At 39.0% G+C, this 12,819-nt stretch overlaps 1 protein-coding gene across 10 annotated transcripts in view; it reads right to left on the bottom strand.

Annotated features, from left to right (window-relative positions):
* Positions 1-12,819, bottom strand: part of Efcab3 (EF-hand calcium binding domain 3) — a 492,651-nt gene that overhangs the window by 283,695 nt on the left and 196,137 nt on the right. For 9 of the 10 annotated variants that reach the window (XM_039086129.2, XM_039086123.2, XM_039086125.2 and 6 more), the window contains 3 exons: positions 10,289-10,393; positions 8,082-8,186; positions 7,326-7,421 (listed from right to left, as the gene is read on the bottom strand). In XM_039086129.2, the coding sequence (XP_038942057.1) occupies positions 7,326-7,421; positions 8,082-8,186; positions 10,289-10,393 (306 nt within the window). Of the gene's footprint in view, positions 1-7,325; positions 7,422-8,081; positions 8,187-10,288; positions 10,394-12,819 lie in introns of those variants that run through there. The other variant, XM_039086132.1, reaches the window with a different exon arrangement.

Genomic DNA, 12,819 nt, shown 5'->3' with positions numbered 1-12,819 from the left:
TGGTCATTAAGATGTCTCAACATCAACAGACTCAATTCACCAATAAAAAGACACAGGCTAACAGAGTGGATACCTAAGCAAGACCCATCATTCTACTATATACAAGAAATACACCTAAGCAACAAAGATGGATACTACCTCAGAGTAGAGAGCTGGCAAAAGGTTTTCCAAGCAAATGAACCCAAGATACAAGCTGAAGTACGAACTACAATATCTAATAAAGTATATTTTTGATAACCAAAAGTTATCAAAAGAGATGGGGAAGGACACCTCATATTTATCAAAGAAATCCACCATGTTGACCTCTCAACTCTGAACATCTATGTCCTAAATATAAGGGTACCCACATCTGTAAAAGAAACTTTACTAAAACTCAAATCATACACTGAACCCCACAATAATAGCAGGGGACTTCAATACCCCACTCTCACCAGTGGGCAGGTCATCAAAACAGAGAAATGATAAAACAGATGCTATGAACCAAACAGATTTAACAGATATCTACAGAACGTTTCACCCCAAAACAAAGGAATATACCTTATTCTCAACACCTCCTGGAACCTTCTCAAAAAACTGACCATATAATCGGGTACAAAGCAAGAGCTCTACTTGGTCAGGGAAGAAATAAAGGATGAAATTAAAGACTTTCTATAATCCTATGAAAATAAAGGCACAACATACCCAAACTTATGGGACACAGTGAAAACAGTATTAAGAGGAAAGTTCACAGCACTACATGCCTTCATAGAGAAATTGGAGAGATCTCACACTAGCAATTTAGCAGCACACCTGAAAGCTCCAGATGAAAAAGAAGCAAACACCCAAGAGGAGTTAGATGGCAGAAAGCAAAGTCAGGGCAACATTAATTAATTAGAAAAAAAGAGAACAACACCAAGAATCAACAAAACCAAGAGCTGGTTCTTCGGGAAAAAAAAAATCAACAAACCCTCAATCAAACTAACTAAACAGCACAGAGAAAGTATCCAAATTAACAAAGTTAGAAATGAAAAGGGAGACAACAGAAAATAAGAACATTCAAAACAATCATTAGGACTTACTTCAAAAGCCTACACTCCACAAAACTGGAAAATCTAAATGAAACGGATGATTTTCTAGACAGATACCACTTACCAAAGTTAAGGTATCTTCCTAAATTATTCAAACAGTCCCACAGCCACTAAGGAAACAGCAGTCATTAAAAGTTTCCCAACTGGTTTGCAACCCCATAAGTATAACAATACCAACCAACCAGAGCTCCCAGGGACTAAACCACCATCCAAAGAGTACACATGGACAGACCCATGGCTCCAACTGCATACGTAGCAGAGGATGGCCTTGTTGGGCACCAAAGGGAGGAGAAGCCCTTGGTCCTGCCAAGGCTGCACCCCACAGTGTAGGGGAATGTCAGGGCAGGGAGGTGGGAAGGGGTGGGTGGATGGGGGAAAGGGGCTAACATTTGAGACATAAATAAAAAATATCCAATAAGAAATTTTTAAAAATAAAAAGGTAAAACTAAAACACTAAGAAAAAAAATTCGGCTAACCAAATAAAGCCCAGGACCAGATAGTTTTATTGTAGAATTCTGCAAGACTCCCAAAGACGTCTCCTCAAACTATTCCACAAAATAGAAACAGAAGGACGACTACCTAATTCATTCTATGAGGCCTCAGTTACCCTGATGCCTAAACCACACGAAGATTCAACAAAGAAAGAGAACTTCAGGCCAATTTTGCTTATGAACATTGATGCAAAAATACTCGGTAAAATTCCTGCAAAGCGAATACAAGAACACATCAAAACCACCATTCACCACAATCAAGTAGGCTTCATCCCAGGAATGCAGGGATGTTTCAATATATAAAAATCCATCAATGTAATCCACTGTGTAAACAAATGGAAAGAAAAAAGTCACATGATCATCTCATTAGATTTTGAAAATGCCTTCGACAAAATACAATACCCCTTCATGTTAAGAGTCTTAGAGAGAACAGGGATTCAAGGTCCATGCCTAAACAGAATAAGAGCAATAAACAGCAAGCCAATAGTCAACATCAAGTTAAATGGAGAGAAACTTAAAGCAATCAGAGACAAGACAAGGCTGCCCACCCTCTGCCTATCTATTCAACATAGTACCTGAAGTTCTAGCTAGAGCAATAAAACAACAAAACGTGATCAAGGGGATACATATTGGAAAGGAAGAAGTCAAGATACTACTATTCGCAGATGATATGATAGTATACATAAGCGATCCCCAAAATTCTCCCAGAGAACACTTACAGCTGACAAACAACTTCAACAAAGTGGCTAGATATAAAATTAACCCTAAGAAATCAGTAGCCCTCTTCTATACAAATGATAAGTGAGCAGAGAAATAAATTAGGGAAACAATGCCCTTCACAATAGCTACAAATAATATAAATATCTTGGTGTAACTCTAACCAACCAAGTGAAAGATCTGTCTGACAAGAACTTCAAGTCCCTGAAGAAAGAACTGAAGATGAATGTTCTCATGAGTCATGAGGATTAACAGTGAAAACGGCCATCTTACCAGAAACAGTCTACAGATTCAGTGCAATCCTCATCAAAATTCCAACACATTTTTTACAAACATTGAAAGAGCAATTTTCAGCTTCATATGGAAAAACAAAGAACCCAGGATGGCCAAAACAATCCTACAGTAATAAGAACTTCTGGGGGAATCACCATCCCTTACCTCAAGCTGTACTCCAGAGCAACAGTGATAAAAACTGCACGGTATTGATACAGAAGCAGACAAGTTGATCAATGGAATAGAATCAAAGAATCAGAAATAATCCCACACACCTATGGACACTTAGTTTTTGACAAAGAAGCCAAAAATCATACAAGGGAAAAGAAAGCATCATCAGCAAATGGTGTTGGTGTAACTGGATGTCTCCAAGTAGATCCATGTTCATCACCCTGCACAAGCTTCAAGTCCAAGTGGATCAAGAGCCTCAGCATAAAACTGGATACACTAAACCTAATAGAAGAGAAAACGGAAAATGCCCTTGAATGCATTGGTACAGGTGACAATTTCCTGAACAGAACACCAATGGTTCAGGCTCTAAGATCAATAATTGATAAATGGGACCTCACAAAACTGAAAAGCTCTGTAAGGCAAAGAACACTGCCAATAGGACAAAATGGGAGCCTACAGAAAGGGAAAAGTTTTTCACTAACCCTACATCTGACAGGTGGTCAATATTCAATATATATATATATATATATATATATATATATATATATATATATATATAAAAAAACTCAAGAAGTTAGACTCCAAAAACTAAATAACACAATTAAAAACTAGGGTACAGAGCTAAACAGAATTTTCAAGAAAAAACTTGAATAGGCAAAACACACTTTAAAAAAATGCTCAACATCATTAGTCATCAGGGAAATGCAAATTAAAATGACTCTGAGATTCCACCTCACACCAATCAGAATGGCTAAGATCAAAAACTCAAGTGACAGCACATGCTGGTGAGGATGTGGAGAAAGGGGAACACTCCTCCATTGCTAGTCAGATCACAAACTTGTACAACCATTCTAGAAGTCAGTCTGGCAGTTTCTCAGCTATATCGCTCCTGGGCATATACCCAAAAGATGCTCCACCATACCACAAGGACACATGTTTCACTATGTTCATGGCGGCATTATTCATAACTGGAAACAACCTGGATATCCCTCAACTGAAGAATGGACACAGAAACTGGGGGGGGGGGGTTGCTTGTTTTTGTATTGTTTTGTTGTTGTTTTTGTGTGTGTTTTTTTTTACACAGTGAAATACTTTTCAGCTATTAAAAACATCATGAATTTGGCAGGCAAGTAGACGGAACTAGATGCGTATCATCTTTAATGAGGTAACCCAGACCCAAAAGGACATTGTGGTATGTACTTACTGATAAGTGGATATTAGCCATAAAGTGCAGAATACCCATGATACACACTACAGACCCAGAAGTTTAACAGGAAGGAAGGTCTGAGTGAGGATGCTGGAGACCCACTCAGAAGGGAGGACAGAGTAGTCATAGCAACCAGAGGTAGGGAGGGAACTGAGTAGGAGAGAGGAGGGAAAGGGGAAGAGAGGGGCAGGATCAGGTATGAGGAGAGAGAGACAGGAGAGAGGCCCCGAGGAGAGGGAATGGAAATCTGCAGATGCTGGGGCTGGGGGAATGGGGAGAATCTCTGGAAAGTCCCAGAGATATAAGATGGGGAGGCTCCCAGAAGTCAATGCAGGTAACCTCAGCCAAGATGCCTAACAGTGGGGACATGAACTTGAAGAGGTCACCTCCTATAGCTAGGCAGGACCCTCCACTGGGGTATAAGGGCACTAACCCTCCCACAAAACTTCTGGCCCCAAATTAGCCCTGTCTAAAAGAAATACAGGGACAAAGATGGAGGAAAACCCATTCCATGGGCAAGCACCCGTCCCTGACACTAATAATGATGCTCTGTTAGGCTTTGCAGACAGGAGCCTTGCATAACTGTCCTCTGAGAGGCTCTATCTACCCAGCAGCTGACTCAGATGCAGATTCCCACAGCCAAACATTAGACAGAGGTTGGGGACTCTTATGGAAGGGTTGGAGGAAGGATGGAAAGCCCTGAAGGAGATGGAAACCCCAAAGGAAGACCAACAGAGTTAATTAATCTGTACCCCTTGGAGCTGTCAGAGACTGAACCACCAACCAAAGAATATCACTGGCTGTAATGAGGCCATATGTAGCAGATGTGCAGCTAAGTCTCCATGTGGGTCCCCCAACAGCTAGAACAGGGCTCTCCCTAAAGCTGTAGCCTGACTGTAGTATTCATTTCCCAACAGTGCTGCCTTGTCTGGCCTCAGTGGGAGAGGATGCACCTAATCTTGCAGAGACTTGATGCACCGGGTGGGGAGATGCCCAGAGTGGGGAAATATCTAGGGTGGGAGAATAGCCAGGGTGGGTCCCACCCTCTTAGAGGAGAAGGGGGGAGGGAGGGATGGAGGCAGGGAGGGAAGGACTCTGAGAGGGGGGACCAGGAGGGGTGGCAGCATTTGGGATGTAAATAAATAATTTTTAAAAAAGCTATCCCTGGTCCTGTAAAGTAACCCTCCATCCATACTCCTGTTAGTAACTGCAAAAAACTCCATTGTTCAAGTTGGACCTTGGAGAAATCATTAACTTGGTCCATCGTGGATTCCCTTTTTGGAGTAAGGATGTTGCGTATGGATGGATGAATATGAAGTTTTTTGTTGTTGTTGTTTTTTTTTTTTTTGAGCTGGGGACCGAACCCAGGGCCTTGTGGTTGCTAGGCAAGCGCTCTACCACTGAGCTAAATCCCCAACCCCGGATATGAAGTTTTTAAGATAGTGTATTTTTAAGTGATTTGGAGGTAATGAATTTGTAACTTTATAGATTCTTTTCATGATTTTATAGGCCTGACTAGAGCTCAATTCTACAGCAAATGTTTATTAACTACAAGTTAGGCGAAGACCTTTGCCCTCCTTTGCTGTCTCAGACTCAATATCATCCTTTGCAGAGGGGTGTAGGCCGTCTGATCATCTCTCCCTTAGAAGCCAAATGGAATAAGATTTTTTAAAAAATGAGTGGTTCTTAATTGTGACCTAGTAACCTAGTTTTAGCACAAAGATCAGGGCTAAATTAAACACTTCAAAAGTTGAGTCAGTGTTGGTAGTGGAGTTTGAATAAAAGGGTCTTTTCTAGACCAGCATGTCGACGTTCTACAGGAGACCGATTTGTCATCATTGAAAGAGAGCAGTAGAGATTAATAACAATCCAGATTCTATACAGGAAGACTGAACTTTCTCTTTTGACACTGATTCTGTTATGTTTTCTGAGTCAAATTTCTTACCAAATACTACTGTTTATTATGCAGACCTTCCATAGAGGTAGAATGGATTAAAGGAAGTATAAATATGCCCTCTGGATACGAGAGTAGTGTGGCTAGGAAGAAATGTTAATGCTTTCACTGATCTCTGAGGGCCTTTGTATCACTCACATTAACTGAGCCCGGTAAATCAGTTCCATACAAGACACAAATAATGGCTCTCCCAGTGATGTGGAGATTTTCTCAGGCAACCTGGAAGCCGTCCTTTCACAGACACAGAAAGGACTCCGGAATTTCCTCCCATGGTCCTCATCTCATTTTTCACCATACCTCCTTGCCCATTTAATCTCACTTTAAACGCTGGGGCTCTCAATGGATTAAAGACTAAGAACCAGTGATTCCTTATTCTTTGATAATTTCACACACTATGCACTGAGGTTTGGGCTTTCTCATCCCCTGAAAATCACCAGTCTCCTCTGTAGAAACCTTCACAGCAATTCTCCCCACCTTCACATTCTTTCCCCCACTGAGTCTAAGGTTATTTGCATGAGAAGGAGTTTAGTCACTGGAACATGAACAACTTATCAGGGACTTCACAGCTGAGGAAAATGATAGCCCCTCCCCCCCCTGTACCTACCAACTAATCACAGCCTCCCTTCAGTGAGGGGGGAGGACCTCATGAGCCCCCACACAAGCGTGATGGAATAGCGACAGGGCCACTCTTGATTAGGTAACCCCAGCTTCAGTGAGTTCACCAATACAGTGAGTTAAGATCCATTCTTTTTCAGGTATGGTGGGATTTCTTAAACTAAAAGTACCCGTTTCTTAGTGTTTCTTAGGAAAAAAAGAAAACAGTAATCCCTCCTAAAGTTTTCTTTGAGTGATTCTCTGCTTAAGTAGGAAAATAGGATTGCATTGTAAAGGACTTGGGGGAAATCAAGCTGGTACTGACTCAGAAGCCTTCTCACTGATGGAGCTTTTAATAGTGATGGAAGGTGCTACAAAAGCTGCTGAGGGAGAAATGTTATCAACTGTCTACCCAGCTGCGGACCCTTCCAATTGCCATAGCAACTGGTCCAGGGAGAAAGTGCCCATTGGTGCAATAGGGACACTACCTATGCTCAAGTAGTCAACTCTACATCCAGGTACATATAGACAACATTAACTGGATGCAGTAGGTCACCTGCACATATGTATATGTATATGTATATATGTATATATACAATATATATATATATAAAGACAACAATTTGAGAGAAGGTTGCGGAAGGCACATAGGAGGAGATGGGGAAAGGTGGGGTAGATATGACAGAAACATATGCTACTCATGTATTAAAGTCACAAAAACAATAAAATTAAAATAAAGCCAGTATCTTTACTAGCTATTTAAAAATAAGAAAGAATAGGGTTGTAGAAAATATTCTAAATGGACATATAAACTCCTCTGAGGAACATGACCTGTCATTTCATAGTCTCACCTTCAGTTGGCAGGATATCCATCAATTCCGAGGGTTCCTGAACTTCAGGTTCTAATTCCTCGTGTTTAGAAATGCTTTTCTTGTCGACATCTCTTCCTTCAAAGCAAAAGAAATACTTTTGGAAATATTGTGCATAGGCACAAATTCCCCTAAAACACACACACACACACACACACACACACACACAACACACACACACACAACACACACACACACGCGCACACACACACACACACAACACACACACACACGCGCGCACACACACACAATTTTACTGTTACTATAGAGACCTTTCAGTATACCCACTGGATCTTGAAGGCATGTCTTGAATTCTAGAATAACCTGTAATTTAAGGGTGAAGCAAAAGACCAGGTAGTTGTAAATCCAGCTGTTCCACAGATGATTGATTCTAGGCCCAGCAGGAGAAAACAAAACACAGGGATGCTCAGCCCCCTTATAGGACATAGCAGAGTATTTGGGCACACCCTATATACATCCTCCTAGACATTTTAATCATCTCTAGATTAATTAACTTTAATTCTGGTACAATGTAAGTACTATGCAAATATAAGTAGATATATGGTTATTAAGTGCCCAGAAAATATTTGGTGAATGAATGAATGGTTAAAAAACATCACTTTACATTACTAAATTAAAAGGAAAAGTTTATTCTTGCCAAAACTAAAGGAACACTATCCAAAACATCAGCTTCAAGCTCCAAATTCTCTTGTGGTGCAATGCGATGGGATCACTTACTATGAACGGCTAACTTTGAGGCTGACTCAGTAAGTTCCTCGGGAACCAGTTTGAATGCCATGTTTCCAAGTAGATTGTCAAGGTCACGGACATCAACATGCATCACTACAAAAGGCAGAGGCCAGAGGAAGTGAACGCAAGTTAAAGTGAATGGATGACAAATCTCTCTGTACCATGGTCATCTATGTCACCATAGAAAGAGGCCTCAAGCAAGGTCCTTCAGAGTTAGAGGAAATTGTCACTAAGCTGAAATCAGTTTGCTCTTACTAAATACTGAAAATAAACATATGAAAAAATACAGGTTAAAAGATAATTAGGAAATAATTAAGGTCATCTATAGCAGCTAAACAGCAAATCTAAAAGTTTTAACACAGACAATTAAACAAACAGTAGGATTAATTTGGGCACCAAATCTCAAGCCATGAGCTTCTCTCAAAACTTGATGCCTATCTCAGTTTTGTTCCTTCTGCTGCTGACATTAAAACAAACCTAAAATAAATAGGACATCCTTTAAGAACTAGAGGAGATCACTTATCGGGCAGTACGTTATTAAAATGAATTGATTATATATAATTAATATGTATATATAAATATATGAAATTGACGTGAGTAAAATTAACAAGAAGGGAAAGACAAAAACAAAACAAAGCATTTCCACTAATCTTGCTTCATTTTATTTTATGTGCATGGGTGTTTTGTTTACATGTACATCTGTGTGGCAACTGTGTGGCCGGTGCCTGTGGAGGTCAGGCAACGGTGCCAGATCTCCTGGGACTGGAGTTATGGGTGCTCATGATCTAAGATGGGGGTGCTGAGAATCGAACCTGGGTCTTCTGGAAGAGCAGCCAGTGTTTGCCACTGAGCCATCGCTCCACCTCTAATCCAGGCTCTTGATTTGTATTTCCTTCACTTCCGGTAGCTTTCACACTTTGTGGCAACTAGCGACTAGGAAATACACCCCAAAGGATGGCCGAAAATAGCAATTGTGTTAAAGTCAATGAAACACCTCATGTTCACAAATGCGAACCATGAAATTACTTTGTCCCCAGAATGTGCCCATCTCAATATAATATATAGATAAAATCCTTACTATGGTAAGTGTGTCAGTTCTTTAGCATGCAAGACAGCTTTAGATTAAACAAAAACGTTTCCTTGTTTCGTTTTTTCCCTGTTACAACCCCCTTTCCCTTATCAGTATAGTTACACAACCCCCTCCTGTTGGGGGATGGGCTAGGTACTGTGTAGTCAGATGCTGACCGCTGTACCCAGAGATCTGGTTGCAGTCCTGACATTGCCGTGATATTTAGAGCACCTCCGTGTCTCAATGATGTATAAAGATTCTTTACCATCACCTCTGATTGGTTAATAAAGAGATGATTCAGCCTGTAGCTGGGAGCAGAGAATAGGGCATAACGTCCTATCCCAGTCTGGGGGACCGAAGCAAAGAGGGTGGGCTGACGGGGAGGGGAAAGAAGGTCCAGGAGTCACCCTGAGGCTGTGATGAGAGAACAACCATGAGGTCATACATAGAACAAAAGCAAGACAGGGCAAGACTCAGACTGCAGGTAGAGGACGTGGCTGGGAGCAGGCAGCCTTAGAGGGTTAGAACAGATGAGTGCCTGCTCCGAATAGTGCCTGCAGCCTGTTCATAAATGCATTAGGTCTCAGCATAGTGCCTGCAGCCTGTTCATAAATGCATTAGGTCTCTGTGTCATTTGTTCAGAGCTAAAAGTGGGCTAGAACTGGCATGACAACACCCTGTCATTACTTGGGAGAAAAAGAGACAAAGAAAAGCCCCAGAATCACATCTACCACCTCTTCCACTGTACCCAGTACAGCTCAATAGAAGAATGGAAACCACCAGCATTCCTTGTCCCTGAAGGCAAGATTTAGGATTTAAACAGGCATGTGTATATTTTAGGTGACAATTTATATATTTCTAAATGATAAAGTCATCTGCATCTGAGGCTGTAGAAATTTACTATTATATTTCTAACTTATAAAAGTTACAGGATTATCATAGTATAACTGTGTATACATGGCATATACATATATTACAATTGGCCACTGCAAATTTCTAAGGGTGTAATTACAACTCCCTTATAACTCTGAAGACCTGGTTAATGCTTAACAACAGCCTGGATGACTATGCTACCTCTCTCAAAAGCGTATCAACTGTTTCAAAAGTTAATGTTAGAAATGTTCACCATGAGACGGAAAGGACTTCTCCCACTCCAGCTGTTCTCTAGATGTTCTCTCTCTCTCCACATCTTTTATGACATTTTCCATGTCACTGACATCAATTTCTCCACCTCCAAGGGAAAACAGAGAAATATGAAATGTTGTCTTAATTATTATCCCAAATAACAAAGGGCACGTTAAGGCACAACAACTTGTTGACAATAAACATTAAGTTGCAGACACAGAGAGTTATTTTAATTTTAGAAAATTTTCCACCATGATGATGATTATGAAACAATATCTCACACCTGAAATTCAAGTCACTTAAAGAGTATTTGTAAAATTGGTACAAATACATACGCAATTTGGTGCATGTAATCAGAGTAAAAGTCAAGAGTGAACGAGTTAAGAAAATGTCCATATGCTTAAAAAGTAAGGAGTGTGTTTCTAAATAAACCATATGTCAAATATATTCTAAGTGAAAATGAGACTAAGTATTTAATTTAATGACAATTAGAACTGAGAAATAAAGCAAATACATGTTGAGAAAAACTAGTCTTAAATGTATATACTAGAAAGATGAAAAGACAAATAACATAGGTTTTATCTTAAAAAAATAAAGAACAGCAAAGCTACTCTTCTCTAAAAACAATAGAGAATAGATAATATAGGAAAAGACAGAATTAAAGAAATTTTAAACAGGCAGAATTGATATTATTCCAAGTTAAGTGTTGGAAAGAAAAGCAAAATTGGTAAATACCTGTACTGAGCAACAAAGAAAAAGAGTCAGTTAAAGAAAACACAAACAATGGTTATTATAAACGTCAAAGTAGATACTACTGCCATTCCAACAGATACTAAAATACTCTTAAGAATATTATGGCTATTATACAAGTAATTTGGCTACTTGTAATAAAGGAATGAAATCCTGACAGAACGGTGTTTGACAGTGATGAAGTAACTGTCCACATAGCTGTGCTATAGCAGTCCTAGTGAGACAAAAGCTCCATGGCATGGAGTGTTTTATTTATTATTTTTATAGAACTGGTACCTTAAAATCTTCCCATATGGAAACGTTTCATCTCTAACATAATTGAACACAAACTCCTCCAGTTGATAAAAAGAAAAAGTTTTCTATTTTAATTTTATACATCAGAATATCTCAAATCTAAGAATAATAGCATTACAATAAAATGCCTTTTTTAAAAAAGATTTATTTATTCCATGTATGTGGGTACACTGTAGCTGTCTTCAGACACACCGGAAGAGGGAATCAGATCTACAGTTAGTTTCGAGCCACCATGTGGTTGCTGGGAATTGAACTCATGACCTCTGGAAGAGCAGTCAGTGCTCTAAACCACTGAGCCATCTCTCCAGCCCCACAATAAAATATCTTATGACTGGAGAATCATGCTTTTACATTCATCAGACTGCAAATGCAAGGGTAGTTTTATTAGTATAATGGCTTTTAACAGCCTCAAATTGGAAATATCTTTGATAATAAAATATAAGAACAAATTTTAGTATGCATATAATGCAATATTATAGCAATACTTTGGGAACAATCAACTAGTTAAAAGTCATTCCACACTCCAAATGGAATACTTCAAGATCCCTATTTGATTACAGTTTATTTGTAATATTCAACAATGAGAATTAAGGAACTACTGCTACATGCAATGCTGTGGATGAATCTCAGAGAGTAACATATGATATAATGTTGGATTTAAAACTAATAAATAGTAGACTGTAGACTTGGGATTCATTTATACAAAGTTGAAAACTGAGAACACCAATAATTCTGTGGTCTTTAACTTGGGATAGTAGTCTCTTGGTCTCCATGGGGATATAGTTCCTGAAGCTTCTACACAAAATGACAAGATGATTGAATAGAAATATAAAGTGCTCATCTCCTTAACGAATAAAGAGACAACAAATAAATTGCTATCTTTTGAGAAATCCAGGGAAAGAAAGACAAGCACCTTATAGGTATGAAAACCTGGGGACAGGGCAGCAGAATACAAACTTTAAACGAAAAAAAAAAAACCACCCTAGCAACATAAAATAGTAATTAAAAAAAACTTAACACTGCAAAAGGAGACAAAGAAGGTCATTATATGATGGTCAAGAGGTTGATTTAAAGATGTATAATAGTTTTAAATATATACATAGCCAACATCCAGCTATCAATTTTATGAAACAAACATTATTCTATCTAATAGAAGAGATAGATAACAATATGATACTATGGAGAGACTTTAGTACCCATGTTCATCAGTGAACAGATAAGTCAGAGCAAACCAATAAATGAAGAAACGTAAGTTAGATCCTACTATAGTCCTAATGACACTGACAGGACATTTCATCTAACATCTGCAGAATACACATTATTCTTATCAATGCATAAATATTCTCCATGAAAGAACTGTATTATCATACCATAAAACAAGTATCAATACATTTTCAAAAAATTTTATCGTACCACTTATCTTTTATGGCAAAAAGGATAAAACTAGCAAATTAAAATACTAGCCACCTTGGAAATTATTCAAATTCA

The sequence above is a fragment of the Rattus norvegicus genome, chromosome 10, assembly GCF_036323735.1.
Source record: "Rattus norvegicus strain BN/NHsdMcwi chromosome 10, GRCr8, whole genome shotgun sequence".
NCBI classification, from domain to species: Eukaryota; Metazoa; Chordata; class Mammalia; order Rodentia; family Muridae; genus Rattus; species Rattus norvegicus.
The sequence above is the reverse complement of the archived record's forward strand: the minus strand, read 5'-3'. Positions and strand labels throughout refer to the sequence as shown.